Genomic DNA, 24,990 nt, shown 5'->3' with positions numbered 1-24,990 from the left:
TGCGTAATTTGTGGGGCCCTACGCAACTTTCGTAGTGAGCGTATAGGGCCAATCGGCTCTGTATGTACAGTATTTAAGTGAGCCTCTTTGCCGATTGAGGCGCGGAATCATTGGTTACGTTTAGTCAAGGTTAGGTCTCGTCATTTGTATTGGATTAGTTCTCGCCTTTTTCTGTGTTGTCTTTATTATTTATTAAACCACATTCATTTGAAGCTATCCTGCGTACGGGTCTGTCTCCTTCCTTCCCTGGATGTGACATTTACAGTGTGTCATTGAATTTAATTAAAATATATGACTGTGGGACCAAGGTGTTGGTTTGGGTGTGTGTAGATGGGCGGTTTTGGGGCGGCTGATGGCCGTACATACGCTGACTGGAACCATCGATATTTTAAAGATAACTTTAGATATCGATTTGTCATGGAGGACACTAGCGCTTTTAACAAAGGACATTGTTTCAAAGCAGCTTTACAGAACGTAAGAAACATAAAACAAAAAGTTTAATATAATACAAAGATTAATATTATATAAACGTTGAAGATTAATATTAGACTTATATTTAAATGTGTTTGTATTTATCCCTAATTAAAAAGCCTGAGGTGACTGAGGCGACTGTGGTGAGGAAAAACTCCCTTAGATGGAAGAGGAAGAAACCTTGAGAGGGAACCTCATCCTCATTTGGGTGACACTAGAGGGTGTGGTTATAAACTGTTATAAACAACAAAGTGTGTTATTATGAATAATGTGCTTTCAGTGGTATTACACACTGTCCTGTCCATTTTAGGCCTCCATCATCTGCTCAAACCAGCAGGAACATGCCAAAGATTCATTTACAACAAAAGTCTGTGTCCCAAACTGCATACGAGTACAAGCTTGATTTACTATTTAATGCGCTGGAAGGCAGTTTAGGGTGTAGCTAACAACAGGGGGTGAAGTAATCATTACAAAAAACATCCATTATCACGTGTCATGCGTTGTAAAATTTTATTATAGAATGAAAAGATATCATAACGTTCAAACCAAGTACAAACGTCATAAGATGTTAAAAGCTAACTGTTTGATCGCTGCTGTAGACAGAAATCCCTTCCAATCAACTGTTTGATACGTTTTCTCACTGGTTATGCTAAAAAGAACACAAAGGAAAATCTAGTATTGGATGTTATGGTATATATCATAAAGAATGTACAATATATAATATAGACAATAATAAATAATTTATATCATAGCACAACCCCTGTAATTGCACAAAAAACATATTTACAGAAGAACATTTCTGATATTTTGAAATTCTCTATTGAACCAAACAGATTTTACCTTTCGAAGTAACGTCATCTATCATTGGCCAATGGAGAAAAACAATGACGTCATTTTCCATGATTTTCTTTTACTATCTCTGAATAATAATGTAGGTTAATTAATGGGGAGAATTTTTATCCCTTCTGTGGTAACTTTATAAATCCTGCAGCACACACCTGCATGTTGAAGACTTCATCCGAGCTCTCCGACTGGCCTGTGATGTTGCTCACGTCGTTGGAGGCCTGTGATGACAGCGAGGAGGATGAGTAACGATTGACAGCCGGGTAACTGAGTGGGCTGCAACAGGAGAGACACAAGAGTCCAAACGTTAACGTACCGGACTTTATACTCTCAAAAAAGTGGATTAAACAGAAAGGATTGTGTTTCTTGTTGTAGATTGTGCCTTAAAGCTGTATATGTTGAACACTGCTGTTTATCTGTTTCCTAGAAATGTAGTCCATCAGTAGTTCCGATTAGTAGTCCAGCTACTACATCCCACAAATAGAAACGCTCATGAAAGACTACGAATTCTTAAAACCCTGAGTTTCTACTTTCATATCAGCTTCATATTAATCACCACTATAGATAATATTCAATTCAGTTTAATTCTAGTTTACGTACGTAGCGCTTTTAACAATGGACGTTGTCTCATGTCATATGCCAATGAAGACATTCAATGCTGAACATGGACAAAACATGGACACAACAAAACAGGAGAAAATACCATTTTATGGCCTCTGGTAAAATGATAACTTTTATAACTTTTTACAACTTTTATAAGCTTAGATGAATTTTTAGGCACAAACTCTAAAGCTGGAGCATCATCAATGTTTATGGAAAAGTTCTAGATTAGACGAATTGGTCACCTGATAGAGGTACTGTATAGAATCAGTGGTATTACACACTGTCCTGTCCATTTTAGGCCTCCATCACCTGCTCAAACCAGCAGGAACATGCCAAAGATTCATTTACAACTGTCATGAATAAAGCACCTGCCTCGTACTCCGATCACCACCAGAGGGAACATTCTCCCGAGTTTTAGTAGCTTCCGGACAACACTTCCCATAACCCCTCACTGGGACTGATTGCACCGCCACCTGTTCTCAATCACCCACTGACTAAATAAACAGACTTGAACTTGACTTCTGTGTAAAGTCTCGATTTGCTTCAGCTATCATTCTGAGCGTTTCCTGTTTTGTACTTTCCGGTTATTACTTTGTATTTCTGTCCTACGATTCTCTGCCGCCTGCCCCGACTCTTTTGCCTGTTATATTGACCACGATTTCTGTCTACTCTGCATTGTTGTGTTTGCCAATGTCGACCCTAGCCTGTTTTACTACGAGCATTCTAATAAAGCCTGTAAATGGATCCTCAGCCTTATGACACTTCATTACAACAAAAGTCTGTGTCCCAAACTGCAAAAGAGTACAAGCTTGATTTACTAATTAATGTGCCTTACAGACTTTTGTTGTAGGCGGCAGAGAATCTGCAGTTTAGGGTGTGGCCAACAACAGGGGGTGAAGTAATCATTAAAAAAGTGGTTTATAACAATAAAAATAAAATTTTTCATTCACTCATTTTCTACCGCTTATCCAAACTACCTCGGGTCACAGGGAGCCTATCTCAGGCATCATCGGGCATTAAGGCAGGATACACCCTGGATGGAGTGCCAACCCATCGCAGGGCACACACACTCTCATTCACTCACGCACTCACACACTACGGACAATTTTCCAGAGATGCCAATCAACCTACCATGCATGTCTTTGGACCGGTGGAGGAAACCGGAGTACCCGGAGGAAACCCCCGAGGCACGGGGAGAACATGCAAACTCCACACACACAAGGCGGAGGCGGGAATCGAACCCCTCACCCTGGAGGTGTAAGGCGAACGTGCTAACCACTAAGCCACCGTGCCCCCCAATGAAAAATGACAAGGAATTGTGATGGTTTGGCAAAACAGACCAGAAACACTGTCTTCCTGTTGTAGGCTAAGATTGTATAAAAACAACAGTTAAATATAATTTACATATCAGTCTGTATACTGTCAGTGCTGATTTTGTCAGGACCCAGCCCAGACTTTGGCCACGTGCGTTTGTTTATGTTCGGTGTTCACGTGTCTGCCCCACCCTGTCTCTTCCTCCCTGCCTCTGCACACCCGTTCCTTATGTGTTAATTGTCATGTCTATTTAGCTGGAATCCTTGTCGTCCTTGGTCTCGTCTCTTGTCACGTCTTTGTCCTTGTTTTATGTTTTTTTTAGTTGATAAATCAGTTTATTTTAGCTATCCTGCATTTGGGTCTGTTTTTATCCCTGTATCGCTGACAGATTTACATTTAAACATCAAAAAAAAATGTGAGAGTTGTGAGATTTATATATATATTAGATATCCGAAGTAAATGAGCAGGCTATGGTGTGATTTCTCTATGAGGACTGGGATATGTCCGGATGTCTGTTATGAAATTCTATGATGTCAGGCTGTTTCTGTACGACTCTTTGAGCACCCAGATGAATTTCATAAATTAGCTTCTGTCCTTGAGGGCAATAATTCATTTTATTAAAAAAGTAACTTGAAATATGAAAGAGTAATCTGATTTCAGTCCCTGTCCCGTTCTCTTCATCTTCTTCGTTACTTCGTTACACCTCTCACACAACCACCATCAGGAACATCTCTAACCGGATTTCAAAAAAAAATTATTTTTCAGAAGCTTATTATCCGCTTCTCTCAAAAGCCGTATCTGCTGTTAGGAATTTAGAAAATGAAATTAGAAAGTTAAAGAGAAATTTGTTGGTTTTCGAATAACAAGATGAATGTAGGTAATGATTTGAGCTTCAGACGTGATACAAACACACACCTGCGCCGAGCGACTATTCGTCCTCCATCTGGACTGATGGCATTCGGGACAGGAGTCCTGCAGGTTCGAGGGCTGCCGTTGGCAAAATGCAGAGGACTGACGCGCACGTACGCAGGAAACTCCTGTGGCTGCAGACAGGAAAAGAACACATTGTTGTTCATCTCATTATCTCTCCTGTGTATGTAAATGTACCAGATCTGCCAGATCACACTGACCTGTATACCCAGACTGGATCGCATCACATGGAACTGGTCGATGAGTTTTTTGTGCAGCGGACGCATGTCCTGTGGAACGAATTTCTCGTGCACAGCCAAGCCGTACTCCAGAATATGTGCCTGGGTTCGGGAATAGTGGTGTGTTTGAATCTTTTGTTAAGACAAAATCAAACGCACAGTTAATTGCTGTTGTGCAGCTAACGTTACCTGCTCAAACATGAGCTCTCGGAGACGAGTGATCTTATCTCCATCCTCCGGGTGATTGGAAATGTAATCTTTCGCAAAAAACGCCTAAAAAAAAAATAAAACATATGTGAAACACTACAAGAACACTTTAATGAAAAGAAAACCTTGACTAGAAAGTGAACACACTGAGGACATAGTGCTTGCGTATTCAGTGATGGTATAAACACCGACTTGAGCCAATTTTCTCATCGAGTCATTCGTAATATGCAAATCAGCAGGCGTAGAGTTCATGACTCTGAGGATGTGTCTGACACGGACTAATACGTCAACATCTACTGCACAGCCTTTTAACAATTTAAGCACAATTTAAAAATCGAGATCGAAAATTTTAAGAATTAAATTATATATGATATATATTATGATTATGATGAATATATTATGAAAAGTAATGACTAGCATTAAAGTAAATCTGATGTATTACTAAGATTCTAGTATATAACCCTACCGATCATTTTCTCAATGTAATGTCCTGATGTAAACTGATCACATGAATCATTCATTTGTTTATTTTAACAATAAAATAAAATAACACTTGATACAGCACATCCTCTTGTTTGTTTGTTCGTATTTTATTATTTTATTATATGGCGCCCTTTCAAGATTTAGTTCATTTTCCTTGTGAATTATTCAGTTGCATTGTCTTGCACCCACACCCCCACACACACACAACCAAACACAGCTGTACACGCTTGAAATGACAATAAAAGTTTCAAAGTCAAAATGTTGAATCAGTAAAATCTATATCTATAACAAATAATCATCTTTGAATATTTAATTGAACTCATTACCATGTAGACAATCTGTCTTTGGACTAAACAGAGCTCTTCTGTTCTCTTGTGTGTGGAAGAAAATTATTTTTATTCTGAAGGGATCATACTGCAATCTACATTCTATTAAAGGTGGGGTCTCCGTTGTTTGAGAAATGCTTCAGAAAACTGCGTTGGGCCGCCAAACAAAACAAAAACAAAACGTGTAGCCAATGAGCAGAAAGGGGCGTGTCTTGTCAATATGGGCGGAGAGAGTGTTCAGTGCGCATGTGTGACATTAGGAGAAAGCGGTTTTAACATTGACATGGAGGATAAAAACAAAGAAAGAACCCGAAGAAAGGCTTACGATAAGGCAAGGAGTTATTCAGGACCCGTGTTATTATAGGATCAGCTTTCCAGCGCTGGAGAGAACTGAACGTCTTCTGCATGAAACAGAGCTAAAGCTTTCACGGTACAACACACAGTACTACAAAAACACATTTGTATCACCATAGTATTACTCATTGAGTTCATTTATTGATAAAAATATCCCCTTGCTCAGCTGCCCCAACAGGTTCCGCCATAATACTTGTCTGATTTATACTTGGGTTATACTTGTCTGATGTATGTGTGGGCGGAGCTATCAAAACAGGGGTGGGACCCATTTGGGGTAGGGGCGTGTTTGTTTTGGTGATTTCAAATGTCAACATTGGCTTTCAAACAACGGAGACCCCACCTTTAAGTCATAGCTCAGTAGTTAAGGTTTTGGATTACAGATTAAAATGTTGTGAGGCTGAATCCCAAGACCACCAACCTTGAGCATGGCCCTTAACCTGCAACTACTCAGGTGCATAAATGAGATAAATATAATTCGCTCTCCATACTTGCATCTTCCATATAATGTGACTGCAGTCACATTAAGAAAGGTATATATTTTGTAATGGCTTGTAGGTTTGAGTGTATTTACAGCCCAAAACATGACCTTCATCATATTATCAGACTTACTCGCTCAAATCAACAGCACTTAATGCTGTAGTCACACCTGACGCACACTTTTACACTATTAAATCCTCACTCTACACACTTAACTCATCTCTCACCTCACAACCACATATCATTACTATCAACACTAATAAAAACATCTTTACATTTCTATACAAAACTTTATCATCCTGATACACAGCTAACAGCATCCATGCTCAGTGTATACAGCATACGTCTCAGCCCTCTGTGGTGCATGCTGGGAGTCCTTCCGACAGCACTCCTCTTTTTAATTGCTTCAGGCACGCATTTGATAGGCTAACATGCTGTTGCCTGGCAACTGTCTAATACTCTATAGTGTGAGAGAGTAAAGTATAGTCATTAAATGTCCACGGTAGGCTTTTTACGGGTTTCCCCCACATGCAATCTTCACTTCCATCCATTTGACCTGCAAAGTCTTTTCGTCAAATATAGCGGCCTGTATATGAGTGTATATAACCGCGTCATCATACGGCACGACAGGCTCGGCTCACTGTTAATAACTGTATCTTATTTTATCTGTGATCAAAATTTTGCCTTTTGCCTCTTATCCTAGGACGTATTTTTCCATTTGCTCTTTACAATATGACAATGACAAATCCGTTAGAATATCTGATTTATTAATTACTGATATAGCTGCATATATTTTGATGAAAGACTTTTACACAGTCCACACTTTGCGTCCGGGATGTCCTCACCATGCTCTGATTTATTTGAGCCACCACTGCCCAGTGTGAAATACATTTCTTTGCGTATCCCAGCTTGTTACAAAGTCAGGGCCAGAGCACAGGCTCAGTCATAATATGGTGCTGCTAATGTAGACAGGGGTAAGGGCCTTGCTCAAGGGGCCAAGAGTAGCAGACTGGCAGTGCTGGGGATGGATTTCATGACCTTCTGATCAGTAACTCAGAGCAATAACCACTGAGTCGCCACAGTGCTGCATAGATCGATTCTGCAGAACCATGTTGTTGTTGTTGTCGCCACAGAGGATCATCTGGTCCCCATGTTTGATCTGGCACGGCTTTATGCCAGATGCCCTTCCTGAAACCAACCTCCCATTTGATCCGAGCTTGGGACCAGAACCGAGAGTTAATCCATCGGTGGCTGGGTTACGTCCCTACCCGGGAATCGAAGCCGGGCCGATGTAAAGAGAGAACAGGATTCTGCCGCTGGACCACAAGGGGACATAGTGTAGAACTATAAATACGGTCAATGTTTGGTTCAATCAACCAGTCTATTGATTATTCATTACTAATTATCTTTCTGCATAAGTCTAGAATAAACCTTGATGTGCTGTAAGCTAAGCCTCACTCTACAGACCAGAGTGCTGAAGAGATAAAAACAGAACTGTTCTCGAAATCAAGTCCTGACTTTAAAACAGCAAGCCTTATTTGTTCTCTATATACATACCATTGATGATGATCTGGTGGTCAAGCAAACAATGCGTTTTAAAACCTAGAGTTATTGCGTATGCAATCCTACAAAGGTTATATAATTTCACCAGCTCTGTGTTTATTTCCTCAGTCTGTTGCTAGTTAATAGTCTTGGACAGGATTCTGGTGCAGAGTCTCAGCGGGGCTCGGCGGATAAATAAAGGGTGGATAAATAAAGAAATGCAGCAAGCGTGGGGGTGAAATGAAAAGAGGTGGCAGTACCTCCTGGTAGCGAGCGAGTCCTCCGTTCACGGCGGCGTCGATCACCCCGTTCAGACACATAGTTAGAGGGTTGATGTTCTGCATCTGACGCGTCTGGCATTGTGCGATCAGGGTTCGCAGCTGAAGGGTTTTGTTCTCAATCACCTCGCTGGCGTTCTCCAGAGGACTCATCTCCACCTGCAGAGCACACACAGCTCACACACCGGCTACGGACATCCTGGATTTCTAACAGTTATCCATTTAGGAGTTCAGACTTTCTGTACTAATGATGGACTGAACCTGGATTTAGAATTTTGCCATATTCCAGAAATAACTTAAGAAATACCTGAAACATATCAATTAACCCTGACAAGAACTGATACGTTTTCGTGCACTAAGACTAGTAATCAACAAGATTTCTTCTGATGAGAAACTAATAGCTACATATTGCGTTAAAGCAAGCTACAGTAGTTAAACACGATGCACTAATCAGTGTGTAAATGTGTTGTCTGATTTCCATGTAACATGCTCGGCTTTGTACCGAACAGATCAGCAAAGCGAGCTTTCTGTAGGAGCTACATACATTGCTCTAGCTGTGTAATCTCAACTGTACTTAAAATGCCAAAGCTACACCGGAGATACAGTGGAGTGGCGCAAAAGCAAGACGCTGAATGTGTTAGAATCTCAATCCGATTTAGAAATTAATTTCTGTTCACGTGTAATTTCTGTTGAATCTTTTCAAGACAAATAAGGATCTACCAGGGATTGATGCAGGGGGTGAATACTTATGCAACAAAAAAAAGTCTGTTTTTTGGTCTTTAAATCCGTTTCAGATCCAGTATGTACAGTAAAACTAGGAGAATGGACGAATTTTCCAAGGGGGTGAATACTTATGCAAGATATTGTAGTTCTCCTGTTTTTAGTCAAACATTTTAAACAGGAATTGATCAAACAGATAAAAGCTAGGTTGCAAATGCTTATTTCTATTATTTCTACTTGAAAATGCCAGAAAAAATGAAAAATGATAACGTTATAAAAAGGAAAAAAAAGGAAAAAGGAAGCGGTCAGAAGATTTTGAGCTCTCACCAGCTCCCGTTTCTCCACCTCGAACCAGCGAGATATGCCTGGGAGACTCTGTGCCAGACTCAGTGTGGTCCTCTCCACCCAGAGACTCTGCACACACACACACACACACACACACACTCTCTTTGTCAGAACAAACAGGAGGTGCTCTGAATCCAATAGTGTGTGTTTGTGTGTATATGTGTGTGTGTGTGTGGATATGATGGACTGGACAAAAAAAACCCACAATGTCTAATTAAACCACAAAGAAGTAGAGGAACAATGGAGCTGAGGTGATACACAGTTAACGAAGGAAAATTGTGTGTGTGTGTGAGAGAATGTGTGTGCATGGCTGTTGGTGTGTCTGTGTGTGTTTCTGTGTGTAAAAGAATGTGTTTGTGTGTCTAAAAGAATGTGTGTATTTATATTTGTTTGTATCTGTGTGTGTGTGTGTTTGTGTGTGTGTGTGTGTGCACGCCCCACCTTAAACTCATTCTCTTTATCTTTCGTCCCCTTGTGGAAGGGTCTGTCGTAGCGAAACCTCCAGATATGATTGACTTTGTAGAAGCTCTTGATGTTACTCGGCACTCCGTCTCTCTGCAGCACGTCCTGATTCTCTGGGACAGGAGTGACTGCGTAGATCTGCAGGTCTGAGCCAGAGTGACTTAAGGAACATTATACAAACACACACACACATACACACTTCATCAATATCATCAAGCAAGCCGTGATCAGGACCACATCGGGTTCCTCCCTGTGAGAGGAGACAGTGGACAGAGTTTCAGCAAAATGACCCAGATTTGTTGAACAGAAGTAGAACCTGATGTAACCTTAAGCTGTTGTAGATCTTCTCCCTCAAGGTTTGTCATGTTGTGACATTGTGATGTCATTGTGATGTTGTGTCCATAGCCTCCACGCCAGCTCAAATCAGTCTCACTCTCCTCTGTCCTCTCTCGTCAACAAGCCTGCAGATTGATGCTCACTGGATTTTTTTCTGTTTTTTTGCACCATTCTGTGTAAACTCTATAGACTGTGTGAAAATACTAGGGTTCTCAAGCTAGCATGTCTGGCACCAACGATCATATCTGAGATTCCATATCTGAGCTTCACTAAGACTCCATATTTCCCTGTATTCATGATTGATGTGAACGTTACTTGTGGCCTGTATTAGACAAATGATTGTCTGATTAGATAACAGCATGAGCAGAGCTGCACGTGTTCCTATTAAACTGCCTGTGAGTATTTGTGTGTGAGTTTGTGAAGGATACACTGTGCCTCCGCCTGCAGTATGGTCTGGTCGGGCTGGTTGGCGTGCTGCATGGCGATGGCGTGAGGAAACTCACTCAGCATTCTCTGCTGAAACGCCTCCAACCGTTCGTAATCGTTCCCCCGACACACAAACTCTTTATTCTGCACAACAACACACACACACACACACACAAGTGAAAATCAGAGGCCTTGAGTCACTAAGCCTTTTACTGAAGCATTGACTAACACACATCAACTCCATGAGCGCTATATGAGGACCAACACACACACGTGTACACACACCTATACACACACACACCAACACACACACCCAAACACACACACCAACACACACAAGCCTTGAGTCACTATGCCTTTTACTGAAGCATTGACTAACACACATCAACTCCATGAGCGCTATATGAGGACCAACACACACACACACACACACACACGCGTGTACACACACCTATACACACACACCCAAACACACAAACACACACACCAACACAGACAAGCCTTGAGTCACTATGCCTTTTACTGAAGCATTGACTAACACACATCAACACCGCTTGGTGAAACCTGCCACCTAGTGGATTAAACACAGAACTACATAAGCACTACATAGCCATTATATCAAGTCATTCACACATGCAGTGTGTGAACACACTGATTAAAAAGTGAACGGTCACACATATGTCTGCTCCTAAAACACCTTTATTTACATCATACACTAATATTTACCCGTAAGAAGAAGGGAAACTTTTTGCCGTAGAACCCAATTCTAAAGAACTCCGGTTCCAGCCTCTGCTGATTCATTATCTTATCATAGAGAGAAGCCTCCATCAGCTGGGAAAAAAAAACAATCACAAATTAAAAACTCCCATTAAAAGCTACACAAATACAAAAAAAATCTAAAAATGACAAATTAAGATCGTCAAAATACATGCGTTATATACATTGGGTATAAAAAGTCCAGTCAAGCAAGAGAGGGAAACTGTAGGATTAGTAGATATAGTTTACGTTTTATTTTTATTGTATTTTTATTCACTACTCATTTAATTACAATTAATTACAGATGAAGGGGGGAAATAGTTCTGTCTTGATTTATCTAAGATTTCTTTTTCTACATCACAAATACCTGCCATTTGAATAGATAGTGTGTAAACATCTCGTAATAAATACACCATGGCTTATTAAATCTGATCCATCCTGAATAATTGGATTTGAGTGTTCAGAATCTGGTGTTTCAGGTCATACAAACCGAATAAATGCAGAATGCACAATTAGGTACATTTTTATATATGTACTGTATATATATATATATATATATATATATATATATATATATATATATATATATATATATATATATATATATATAGAATAAATTATATAATATATATATATATATAATGACGGGGGCACGGTGGTTTAGAGGTTAGCACGTTCGCCTCACACCTCCAGGGTTTGGGGTTGGATTCCTGCCTCCGCCTTGTGTGTGTGGAGTTTGCATGTTCTCCCCGTGCCTCGGGGGTTTCCTCCGGGTACTCCGGTTTCCTCCCCCGGTCCAAAGACATGCATGGTAGGTTGATTGGCATCTCTGGAAAATTGTCCGTAGTGTGTGATTGTGTGAGTGAATGAGAGTGTGTGTGTGCCCTGCGATGGGTTGGCACTCCGTCCAGGGTGTATCCTGCCTTGATGCCCGATGACGCCTGAGATAGGCACAGGCTCCCCGTGACCCGAGGTAGTTCGGATAAGCGGTAGAAAATGAATGAATGAATGAATATATATGACCTCATGACCTTTTGCAAATGTAACATCTCTCTAGGGACTGCAGGTGGAAATTAGCATTTTTTTTTGCTATAACCTGGCACATGACATCTCTTCTTTCTTAGACTAATGTTCTCTGTGCATTGCCCCTGATTAAGTACAAATAAACTCATTCATTCATTTTTATGAACAAAATTGTCGTAAGGAAAGTGCGACTTTATTGTAGAAAAGCCGAGGTTTGTTCACTCACTCTCATTTTGCTCAGGTTCCTGTAGTCGTAGTAAGCCTCGTACTGATTGGCCAGCTCTCGGCACAGGATGATACAATTCTCCCAGCACTGAAAGTCATAACAGCTGCTCAGTAAATAAAGACAATATTGTATAGTTGTAAGATTACTTGATATTAATATTTAAGATTACTCAGTAGAAGTTTATTATGGCTCTGTTTTAGCAAATCTTTGATCCACAATGAAGACAGACGGGAGCTTCGTCTTAGTTCAATAAAAAATAAGTAAAAAAAAAACTAGGTTAAAATTAATATCAGAAATGAGTATGTGGCTCCTACAGGATTTATACATTCATTCATGAAATCAGTAACTCCAGTCAGGGTCACTGTGAAGCACCTCATTCATCTGTCACACAAACACCGAGTGTGAGGTGGGAACTGATCCTGATACCCTGGATGGTGGGGTAGTTTCTTTTCAGGCACCATGAATACACACAAACACACACCCACACAGACCAACAGACACACCAACACACAAACACACCACCAACACACACACCCACCCCAACATACACACCAACACACACACAGACCAACATACACGCCAACACACACACACAGACCCCAACATACACACCAACACACAAACACACACACTGACCAACACACACACCAACCCACACACACACACACACACACCACAGCACACATACACAGAAAGAAACACACACATACACCCCAACACACACAAAGACCAACACACACAAACCACAGCACACATACACACACAAAGACACTGCATAATTGCTCAGTTGTATAAGTAGAAATAAAATGTAAGTCATTCTGAATAAGGGTGTCTGCTGAATGCCAGAAATGTAATATCAAACCACAAGGTGTCAGCATACACCAGCACAGAAAGGAGAGGTGCACTAGTCTTAAATATACACACAGGGGTTGTGGAGCATCAGGTCGAAGTAAATCTTAACTGAAATCTGGGTTAATATAAAGCAGACGACTTCTCTTATAATGTTCCTGTAGTAGAAGTACAGAATGAATGAGAAGCTGTTCAACATTTATAAAAAATAAACGTTCTGGAAAATATGTTTTTTTAATTATATAAACACCTCAATAAAGTGAGAGAGAGAGCGAGCCAGAGAGAGAGAGAGAGAGAGAGAGAGAGAGAGAGAGAGAGGGAGAGAGAGAGAGAGCCAGAGAGAGAGAGAAAGGGGGAGAGAGAGAGAGGGCTGACCTTCCCCCTGTCAAAGTTATGAATGATGGTGAGATGTAAACACTCTTTTCTCTGCCACTCGCTCTGCATAGGGTAGGTGAGGAACTCCCTCAGAGGCCTCTCTGTCCACTCCAACAGCTCGTCATACAGCAGCAGAGTGTAGGCTGCCTCTGACACACACACACACACACACACACACACACACACACACACACATTAGTGCACACAGACCCTAATTCAAATTCTGTCAAAGCAACTTTACAACTAGGAAAATACAGTATATTTATGAATATAATGAAGAATCAAATCAAACTTCCTGTTTGGTTCAGTATGTTGTTCAGTAAGTGTGTGTGTGTGTGTGTGTGTGTGTGTGTGTGTGTGGTTTTTTATTATGTGAGATACCTGTGTAGTTCTGGACTTTAAGGTGGAGCTCATAGAGCTTGTGGATGTAGCGGATGTACATCTCCTCTTTGTTCAGCTCCGTCTTGTAGAAGTTCTAACAGAGCAGACAGAACTTAATAAATGAGGAAATAATATTACTCATAACATAGCATTTTGTGTAAAGTTGCCAGAACTGTTTTAGCAGAAGCTGGTGTTAAAATAAAAATGAAATACTATACGCATTATTAATCTTTTTAAAAAAAAATAAAATAGTAATATAGATGTTTGTTTCCATAACTCTTCATGAGTGTGTAATGAACATGTGTAATGGGATGTGGTAGCCTAGTGGTTAAGGTGTTGGGCTACCAATCAGAAGGTTGTGAGTTCGATTCATACGTCCACCAAGCTGCCACTGCTGGGCCCCTGAGCAAGGCCCTTAACCCTCACTTGCTCAGTTGTATAAAAATGTAAGTTGCTCTGGATAAGGGCGTCTGCTAAATGATGGAAATGAAACTGGATAAAACCAAAAAACCTTTTTTACCAGCAGGTTGACGTTACAGCCGATCTTTTTCCCATCGACCTCTCCAATCTTCATGCAGTCCCTGAGATATACAGAGGGACGAGGTGTGTGTGTGTGTGTGTGTGTGTGTGTGTGAGTGTGAGAGAGAGAAAGAGAGAGAATTATTTGTTAAAACAGCTCCATAAACCCAGTTTTCCGACAGCCTGTGACACACTTACAGAACATTTTTTAGGTTTATTCACTTGTATGTGTAAAATGTGTGTGTGTGTGAGTGAGTGAGCAGTGTGTTATTGCCTGTAATCGAGTAATCTCTCCATAAGCCGTGTAACTGTGGCTATGTGAGACACTCCGCTCTCTCTCCATGTTTCTCTCTCGATCTTTTTCAGCAGGCTACGACACAAAACACAACACGAAGCAGTGTGACACCATTTAAAGCATCTCACAGGTCATGATGGACAGACTGAAGGTCATGATGGACAGATAATCTACACCACATTATATACTGACTCTTTGACATCACACCGAGTTTCTTACCTCGGATACGGACCGAACAGCGGGATTCTGCTCCAGAAAGCATGAACAGGAAAACAGATTTAGTGCATTGATTTTTTTCCCCTGTGACAGTAAATAAGGGCATTTCAGCAGTAATCAGAGTCTCACATGTTGTTAAAGAGCTCCTTGTAGGTTTCATCTCCTTTCCCCTCTGACATCAGACTCTCCAGCTTGTCGATCAGCTTCGCCTCCACCTGCACACAAAGATATCCGTTAACGATCGACTACAAAACAAAAGAGAAAGACAAAATACGTCGTAGATGAAATTCTTAAACCTACAGTATGACTTATACATGAATGAAATATTTGCACTCGGTTTCGATGACTTCAATATTCTTCTATTTATTTCTATTCTCCCTCGTGTACGATCGTACTAATGTCTGTGTAAGAGACACCGAATTGGCGAACTTGATTTCTTTCACCGGGTGACGTCAGGCATTTTTAACACAATAAAACTCTCGCATCAGAAGAAATTAGCGACCTGTGTCACAGAATCTGTGGTTTGCCAATAGAAAACCGTCGATCTGGAATTTCAGAAGCTGAGAGCAATACAAACCTCTCGTTCTTTTAGGAAACAAAACTAAACTAAAATGACGATGAACATAAAGTTTCTACAACCTTCATTTATCACTGTCACTCAGAGATTTATGAATTTGTAGTTTTTCATATGTACTGTATCTGTTTTTTTTTTTTTTTCTAGCCCACAAAGGACAATATATTCATAGAAAAACAAAAATGGCTATTTTTTTTTCTTCATCCTCAACGTACACTATGATATTAAACCATTTTCTGCTCTCTGGGTTTCCCTTAAGTGCTTGATCATAAACATCTGAAATTTGAAGGTGTTTATCTTCAACCGCTAAAATTCTATGTCAGGTTATCAACAGAGTCCTGACTCTTTTTATATTAGACGCTCAGCCAGAAAATATTCATTTGCTTAAACTGATTGAAAATGTCTGATGAGACTATTTCCATTTCATCGGCAGAAAGAAACACCGACGATATAAACTCACTAAAAACTGAGCAATTTTTATATAAATCTTTGCTACACAATCAGCACGGTCAGCAGTCTGAAGAGATTTCTGGCTACACGATAATCATCTAATCATTTATTTGTTCTTTTCAGTAGATTCTTCATGAAGCGTTTGATCGGTGATGTCATGAGCGAGGTCACGGTAAGAGTATCACCTGCTTAAAGTTTCCGTTGCGACGTTCTTCGCTGTCCATCATGTCGTGAAAGACAGGGATGAGGACGTTTCTCAGGTCAGGCTGTGGCACCAGGGTCACCTCCAGGAACGAAGCAATCAGAGCAGGAATCAGATTCACTTTATAGTCTCCTGAAACGAACAAAGAGTAAACAGAACAAACAAAGAACAAAGCATTTGGTTTTATTTTACACGTAATGAAGAGATGAGGCTGTTTTAGCGTACAGCATACACACAAGTTTACATGTGCAACACTATTAGACACTCTTTCAGAGGCCATGTGGGATTATGAGTGGGATTACTGATCCCAACGGATAATCACCTTCCTCTATAGTAACTACAAGTGCATTTAGGACTAGAGTTAATTCCGTCAGACGAGACGAGACGAAATATGTTCGTCAACAACCTTTTTTTTCATGACTAAGACGAGACGATGACAAGACTGCACCGCTGTCCAAAAACGCTAAGACTAAATTAACATGCATTATTGTTGACGAAAAAAGACGAGACGAAAATGTTTTGTATAAGATAAAAACGAAGATAAAATCTCTCTTCATTTTCGTCTACAATTGTCTCTGCTTTTTCATCAGCTGTTACGCCTTTAAAATATTCAGCACGAGTTCGCGGCTTCGTGCTGTTGCTCAAGTTACAGGTCTCATACGCCTGTGGCTGCAACACGAAACTGCTGAACACACAACACCCAAAGCGAACACGAGCGACGAGGACATGCTAGGTCGAAGGAAGAGGCTCGACATTTGGTCGCATTTTAAGTACAGTGATACTGACAAAAAGTCAGAATGTGTCATCATAACTGACGGGAAACACTGCGGACAAAGAATTTCGGGGAAAAACACCACCAACCTTAAACGACATCTAAAGGCTGACCACCCACACATTCAGGTTAGAACAGGTTAATCATTTGTCAATGTGTCTCCTAAATCAGAAATTGAAAACCAGACACCTTTAACATTTGCATTCAACAAAAATCATTGAACAAGTGTATTTTGTCAGGTAATTATGACATTTAACCAATGTTTGAGATGTGAAACACTTTTTTTACTGAAATGTTTATCAGTAATAATCTCAGTAATAATGTGTTATTTTAAAAAAAGACTACAATTTTTTGACTAAAACTAGACTAAAATGACGAGACTTTTAGTCGACTAAAACTTGACTAACAAAAAAAATATGTGAATGACTAAATATGACTAAAACTAACAAGGACATTTGGCACAAGACTAAGACTAAGACTAAATTAAAAATAGGTGATGAAATTAACACTATTTAGGACAATACCTCGCAATACTATAAGACAGCAGAAGTCTGAGCAAATCACATATTGTGAACTACTCAAAGAGACGCCATACAAATAATACACCATGAAAGATGGCGGTAAATAGTGCAGTACCATTCGGTCGAGTAGTTTCTCTATGTAAAGGGATGTAAGTAGGGGTATCATGGTATTAATCCATTTTAAAACATACAAACTAGCAGAAAAACACCTTTTGGTGCAAAAGACTCTTTGTACAGTATATAATTCAACATGACCCAAAAGGAATCAAAAAGACCTGATCCTATGACTGTTTCTTACTATTGAGAATCTCCTACACTGTCAGTATTTGTGTTTGTGTGTGTGTGTGTGTGTGTGTGTGTGTGTGTGTGTGTGTGTGTGTGGGTGGCGGAGAAGTCGGGGTGGGATGAGGGGGTGTAACGATTTTTGAGCTAGAGATTTTTATGAGTTAAAAAAGCCTAACAAGTTCATTCATTCATTGATTTTCTACCGCTTATCCGAACTACTTCGGGTCACGGGGAGCCTGTGCTTATCTCAGGCGTCATCGGGCATCAAGGCAGGATACACCCTGGACGGAGTGCCAACCCATCACAGGGCACACACACACTCTCATTCACTCACGCAATCACACACTACGGACAATTTTCCAGAGATGCCAATCAACCTACCATGCATGTCTTTGGACCAAGGGAGGAAACCGGAGTACCCGGAGGAAACCCCCGAGGCACAGGAGAACATGCAAACTCCACACACACAAGGTGGAGGCGGGAATCGAACCCCCAACCCTGGAGGTGTGAGGCGAACGTGCTAACCACTAAGCCACCGTGCGCCCACCTAACAAGTTGATGTTTGTAAATAAAACTGCATTTTAAACAGCATTTTGAAACAGTCTGAACACGGTGAGATCTAATCCCAGGGTGTCCAATTTCCTCTGGAGAGGTTTGGTGTTCTTGTAGGTTTTAATTCCAATCAAACAGGAGACACACCTGATTCCACCTGTTCAATCAGCCGATCTGTGCTTTCAATAGACTTCTCCTTTTTTGAAATGAAAGCCTACATCCACACTGTCCCTTTTGAGATTAGACTGGTCTAATCATACTCACACAGAGACTCACTGTGACGCCGTAATAACCCTAGTGGTGAAAATTTATCTGAACGGTGGCAGATGTTTTCACAGCCCTGAAGTAGCCTAGATCCAAGTTTCACAGAACTGCAGATATTTAAATGCTCTACTCAGCCATTTTCAGAGAATATAAATAGCAGTAAATGGGGAGAAGTTAATAAAGAACATCCTGATACGGGAAACGTGTATCTTTAAGAGTGCCGTTCATTTTGTTCTGTCTTTCTTCAGTTATCAAGGTGAGTCAGTGCAACGGATGCTGACAGTCACTAACTACGGCCATTTGGGACCAAAATTATTGGACACGCCATAAAAACTACACCCGACAGCTAGCTTCATGTGTCACTATCAGTGACCCGACTTCAGCCGATTTGATAAGAGCTCTTTGGGTATCAGTCTTTTTCTGTGAAAGGGTACTTTGTCATTTTTATTCCTCACCCAGATTCTGCCACATGCTGAAGATCTCACATCCGATCATCACTCGCATGTCTCCGTACCTTTAAAACAACAAGAAACATTAGAATCTGAAAGAAGAATGGAGATGCATCAAGCACTGTATTTTTTTGAAAGCGAACTGCTTACTTCTCCAGAACTTTCTTCCTTTTGGATGGAGGGAACGTCTCCAGCTGGAGACACGGCTGGATGATGAATATTATAGAGAGGTAAAAATAGGACTCCCACACCTGCAGGCAAAAGGACAGAATTATTTACAGAGTACACTGCAGATACACGTGTTCAGAGTCTCTCTGAAGGTCATATGACCTGCCATCATCTGCTTCATCTGAGAGAAAGGACTAATGGGTGCCATCAGAAAGAGATGGAAGAAAACTTTCAGATTTTCCAGTTAGGGGTCACCACAGCGAATCATCAGTTTCCACCTAAGTCTATCACATCAGTTACCTTCATGTCCTCATTTAACACATATCTCCTCTTTGGCCTTCCTCTTGACCTCTTACCTGGCAGCTCCGTCTCCAACATCCCTCTACCAATATAACCATCTCCCTCCTCTGTACGTGTCCAAACCATCTCAATCTAACCTCTCTGACCTCGTCCCTAAAACAGCCAACCTGAGCAACTCTGATGTGCTCGTTCCTAATCCTGTCCATCCTCGTCACTCCTAAAGAGAACCTCAACATCCTCATCTCTGCTACCTCCATCTCTGCCTCATGTCTTTTCCTCACTGCTACAGTCTCTAACCCATACAGCAGAGCTGCACTCACTACTGTCTTCTACACCTTTCCTTTGATTTTTGCTGACACACTACTGTCACACAACGACATGAGGAATACACAAGCGAGATGCAACACGCACAAATGCAATTATCTCATACCTTGAAGTCAAATTTCTCATTAAGGAAGTTGGTTCTGAGGGTGTCTGAGAGATACAGGACCGTGGTGATGATCACGCTGGAAACATAATGAAAAAGAAACCCGTAAGTGTGCTAAGTAATGTTCTGCGGTCTGCAAACCGTTTAGAGATTTGTTTAGAGGGGGACAATCGACATAATCATTTTAAAACATGATGCTATACAAGAAAGAAAATCAAATAAAATTTACTTCTGAAATGAAAAATCTATATATATCTCTATATCTATATCTATCTATCTATCTATCTATCTATCTATCTATATATATATATATATATATATATATATATATATATATATATATATATATATATATACACTCACCGGTCACTTTATTAGGTACACCTTACTAGTACCGGTGTGGTCTTCCGCTGCTGTAGCCCATCCACCTCAAGGTTCGACGTGTTGTGCGTTCAGAGATGCTCTTCTGCATACCTCGGTTGTAACGAGTGGTTATTTGAGTTACTGTTACCTTTCTATCAGCTCGAACCAGTCTGGTCATTCTCCTCTGACCTCTGGCATCAACAAGGCATTTGTGCCCACAGAACTGCCCTCACTGGATATTTTCTCTTTTTCGGACCATTCTCTGTAAACCCTAGAGATGGTTGTGTGTGAAAATCCCAGTAGATCAGCAGTTTCTGAAATACTCAGACCAGCCCGTCTGGCAACAACAACCATGCCACGTTCAGAGTCACTTAAATCACTTTTCTTCCCCATTCTGATGCTCGGTTTGAACTGCAGCAGATCGTCTTGACCATGTCTACATGCTTAAATGCATTGAGTTGCTGCCATGTGATTGGCTTTGCATTAAGAAATTTGCATTAACGAGCAGTTGGACAGGTGTACCTATTAAAGTGGATAGTGAGTGTATATTCACCCAAAATATCTAACATTATCTACTGTTTATAATCTATATAATCAGAATCCATCCAAGACAGGTTTTAGAAGCTTACTTGTTGGTGACCAATCTCATGACTGTCCAGTCTTTAGGAAACATGTCTGGCCGAATCAGTATCCTGAAGACAGTGAAGAGCTGCAGAAGAAAATTCTGGAAAAAAACAAAGAAAAGGTTTAATTTCCCATAAGACTGATATAACACAAGTATTATCGTAGCTAAAGCTTATTCAGAGTGATAAGAAGCTGAAGTTTCCTCTACGTTTTATTCCCCAGCTTTGTTTTAAATGATTTGATGTTATTATTGATGAATCGACTCACCGCCAGCTCGTCTTTTGTAGGGAATCGATTCAGGAGTTTTTGGTAGTCCTTATCACTTAACTGCCTTAGGAGAGTCAGCAAACAGGCCACAAATTCACCCTACACACACACACACACACACACACACACACACAGTCAATCAAACTGCAGTTAAAATACTGACAGTATTGATTTAATCTATTATAATCTATCTAATATAATCGATGTTACTAAATCATGCATTTAGCAAGAAACAGTACAAATTAAAATACTTTCCACAGTTATTTAATCTTATAGTTAATCTATAACTATACATTCTATAACTATACATCCCAGACTCTCTGGGTTGTCTTGGTGATCAGAGGTCCTCACACAGGTCAAAATATTTGACAGTAGTGACTCTGTGGGGACATTTGGCTGGTTCACATGAGTAAAACAGAGCCGAATGGTTTCTTTTTGGCTTCCGAGGAGTTAGATTAAAGTTAGATATGTTAATAATTAGGTCTGTGCAAGGTCGTTGAAGGATATCAAGACAATAATGGTGTCTGTTTGTGTGTGTGTCACTCACAGTCACGTCCTGATATTGCAGACGCATCGAGGTGGCCGCTGGCTGAGGACGATTAGTTACCTCCAGTATCGTTCTCAATAACACTCCGGACAGACTGTCCATTATTACATTCACCTCTTCAGGTGCTACACACTCCTACACACACACACACACACACATTGCATAATTGATTCTTTTCGGAACGAATGACAAGCAATAAATAATCGTTTAAAAGATGTATATTAATATACATTAATATAAATTATATATTAATATAATTTACTAATCAATATTAATATTACTGATTAAATGATGGTAAATTGACTATTTTATTGTGAATAATGATCATTCATATCATTTTAAATATCATAAATTATTATACAATTACTATATTCACTATATTAGTAGTAGTATTATAGCAAGACAGATGGTGTTTAGCCTTTATGCATTGAAGCACATGGCTGAAGCGATCTTCTTGTGACCTAGAGCATTCTGGGTAACGGGACATGAGACGTGTGAAGCTGCTCACTGTACTGTACGTACTGTGTTCGGGTCTCTGTGGACGAGAGACAGCATGCTGGTAAGGATGTTCGCACACAGAACCAACTCCTTCTGTTCCTTCAGATAAGTGAGGAGGAGATGGAGAACCACGGGTAGAAGCACACATCGTGACTCTGCAAAAACACATACACACACACACACACATTATTTAATCCCAGCAAAATTAATTCTGCATTATTTATTAATATCAGGATGGCCAGATTTATCATTTTGTCAGTGTGTGTACCTGGATTGGTATAAAGTGGGCTTTCTACAGTCTTGGCAACGCACTGCAGCCTGACAGCCTGCAGGGGGCAGTCTGTGTGTGTCAGAGCAGGAAGGCTGCTCAGTGTGTCTCGCGCCAGATTCGCCACCTCACGCACACCGAACACCTTCAGGAGCTCACAGCACACGGTGGAAAATGACCTCAGGAACACAGCCTACACACACACACACACACAGTATGTCCAATAAGATGTGTATCTGAGTACACTAAATGCGTTGCTATGGCGATACATCTCACAGGATGAGTGTATGTAATAAACCACTTATTAAAGGTCATAATAATGCCATACAAAAACAGAGCTTCTTTGCTCTTTCAAAACCTGGCATGTTTATTTATTTTCAGTTTATTTAAAATGTACTAAGTCTGAAATTAAAATAATTACCATGCACTTAACATCCTGGCCCTGATGTCCTCTTATATACTGAGTTATAACAGAAAATGCTACTCTCACACAGGTTCGGTGGATGGGGGATCTGCTGTAAGGTTTAAAAATGAAAAGGGAATTACAGAAATCAATCTTTTCTGTTCAGCCGAGGGTGGCTATATTTCTTGGTGTAATAATGCAAGACTGAAAAAGAATGGAATGGAGAAAAAGTTATAGTACTGTTGCAAACAGGAGAGGACTGAAGAAGCCTGTCATGATTCATGGGAATGTCTGGAAACCTAGCAACTAACAGGGTTTGCCGTTCTTCTGTCTACCGTTTCTGTTACAGACCAACTGATATTAAACATCTAAGCAAAGACGTGGTTTTATACAATCGCTGTGACTGTCAATGTTAATATCGGGGTTTTTTTTGGTGTCAGTGTGGAGCAAAATATTTTGCAAAAAACACAAAAAACCCCAAAGAAATGCCCCTTTAATTCCTAAATCGGGAAATGGGTCAGACTTTAAAACCCCGAGTTCAGCAAGTGACATCAAATCAACATGTACCTTTAAATGAGTTATACTGTGTGTCTACAAGTAATTTAGATCAAAGTACAGACATTACACACACACACATACACACACACAGGTGGAGGTATAGAGTTTGAGTTCGTCACATAAAGGAAGTTTAATGAATATGGGGAAAACAGCACTCTCTGCATAGCAGGGAACTTTAAACAACAGATGTAAACACATGCATGCTTTCAAACACACACACACACACACACACACACACACACACACACACACACACACACTAAAGCCTATGTGTAAACACAGTGTGTGAGGTGGCAGGGTTGGCAACAATCCTGTGGTCTCCATGTGCTTCTGATCCGTTATGCGTTCCCAACGATGCTTCACTCACTCAGGCGTGTTAATGGAAATCTGCTCTCCTGCTGCGTGCTATAACAGCCATGAAAGTGTGTGTGTGTTTGTGTGTGTGTTTGTGTGTGTGTATTTCTGTAACATGATATAGCCATATTCTGCTGCTATTAACATACACAGCCTGTGTGAAATAAATTGTTTTCTATGGCACACAGAGCTGCCATACCTAAACACACACACACACACACACACGCACACACACACATTTGAATCACAGTGATATTCATTAATGTGAATGTGGTACACAGTTTGAGTGCTGTGAGTGTAAAACTGTAAACAAGCCTTTTGCAGGTACTGCATGTACAATGTGTGTGTGTGTGTGTGTGTTTGTGAGAAAGAGGGAGAGACTGCGCTAATGTCCCCATGATGTGTGATTAGACCGAGGCCCCTGTGGTTTGTATGTGTGTTTCTGTATGTGTGTGTCATCTTGAGACATAGCTGAAGTCCCTGTTTGTGTGTGGGAGTGGTGTGTGTTTTCTGGGAGTGTGTGTTTAGTGAGAGACAGGGATGAAGACCCCGTGGTGTGTGTGGGTGTGTGTGTGTTACCTGTGTGTGTGTGATGGGACTGATTCCTTTGCTCTCATGAGAAAGGAACAGATGGACAGATTTGAAGAGTTCATGGATGGAGCAGCGGAACTCGTCCTCACCCTGTGACGCAGTGGCTGCAGCATAGAGCTTACGAGACTGCACGATGTATTTAAACAGGTACTCTGCAGCCTACACGCACACACACACACACACACACACACACACACACCTTTATGCAGCATGACATAACGCATGTTATATAACATTTTTATACAAATACAGATAATGTGAAAAACTCCTTCTCAGGCAAACGTATGAGGAGACGTAGGTGTAGCCTGCAGAATGCTAAACTGGGAGCTATAGTCTTAATGTAATTATTAGCAACATTAGCCTCTTAACTCCTGTACAGAAATTAACATCTGACATTAAACATGTCTTGGTTGGTTCACCATTTGTAGGGGAAAAAAATGCCAGTGTTGGACTGGTGAATAATGCACTATTTATCGGAAGGTTGTCACAGCAAACCTACAAGTGTGTGTCACTTGTTAGTCGCTAAGGATTAAATGGCAAAAGTAAAAATAAAGGTTTTACTGAACTGCTGTTGAAAT

The 24,990-nt window shown here is 40.5% G+C and overlaps 1 protein-coding gene across 1 annotated transcript in view; it reads right to left on the bottom strand.

The window, feature by feature from the left end:
• Positions 1 to 24,990, bottom strand: part of dock4 (dedicator of cytokinesis 4) — an 80,384-nt gene that overhangs the window by 6,426 nt on the left and 48,968 nt on the right. Inside the window, exons 22-47 of the mRNA XM_060885677.1 lie at positions 24,401 to 24,571; positions 22,507 to 22,699; positions 22,263 to 22,393; positions 21,741 to 21,875; positions 21,194 to 21,292; positions 20,932 to 21,026; positions 19,943 to 20,018; positions 19,195 to 19,295; positions 19,051 to 19,109; positions 16,185 to 16,333; positions 15,105 to 15,190; positions 14,979 to 15,005; positions 14,739 to 14,834; positions 14,466 to 14,526; positions 13,946 to 14,039; positions 13,565 to 13,713; positions 12,341 to 12,427; positions 11,062 to 11,166; positions 10,338 to 10,479; positions 9,553 to 9,719; positions 9,094 to 9,180; positions 8,029 to 8,205; positions 4,569 to 4,652; positions 4,362 to 4,481; positions 4,147 to 4,274; positions 1,470 to 1,590 (exon numbers count right to left, since the gene is read on the bottom strand). Of these exons, the coding sequence (XP_060741660.1) occupies positions 1,470 to 1,590; positions 4,147 to 4,274; positions 4,362 to 4,481; positions 4,569 to 4,652; positions 8,029 to 8,205; positions 9,094 to 9,180; positions 9,553 to 9,719; positions 10,338 to 10,479; positions 11,062 to 11,166; positions 12,341 to 12,427; positions 13,565 to 13,713; positions 13,946 to 14,039; positions 14,466 to 14,526; positions 14,739 to 14,834; positions 14,979 to 15,005; positions 15,105 to 15,190; positions 16,185 to 16,333; positions 19,051 to 19,109; positions 19,195 to 19,295; positions 19,943 to 20,018; positions 20,932 to 21,026; positions 21,194 to 21,292; positions 21,741 to 21,875; positions 22,263 to 22,393; positions 22,507 to 22,699; positions 24,401 to 24,571 (2,940 nt within the window). The remainder of the gene's footprint in view (positions 1 to 1,469; positions 1,591 to 4,146; positions 4,275 to 4,361; positions 4,482 to 4,568; positions 4,653 to 8,028; positions 8,206 to 9,093; positions 9,181 to 9,552; positions 9,720 to 10,337; positions 10,480 to 11,061; positions 11,167 to 12,340; positions 12,428 to 13,564; positions 13,714 to 13,945; positions 14,040 to 14,465; positions 14,527 to 14,738; positions 14,835 to 14,978; positions 15,006 to 15,104; positions 15,191 to 16,184; positions 16,334 to 19,050; positions 19,110 to 19,194; positions 19,296 to 19,942; positions 20,019 to 20,931; positions 21,027 to 21,193; positions 21,293 to 21,740; positions 21,876 to 22,262; positions 22,394 to 22,506; positions 22,700 to 24,400; positions 24,572 to 24,990) is intronic.

Source organism: Tachysurus vachellii, chromosome 13, assembly GCF_030014155.1.
Source record: "Tachysurus vachellii isolate PV-2020 chromosome 13, HZAU_Pvac_v1, whole genome shotgun sequence".
Taxonomy (NCBI): Eukaryota; Metazoa; Chordata; class Actinopteri; order Siluriformes; family Bagridae; genus Tachysurus; species Tachysurus vachellii.
The sequence above is the reverse complement of the archived record's forward strand: the minus strand, read 5'-3'. Positions and strand labels throughout refer to the sequence as shown.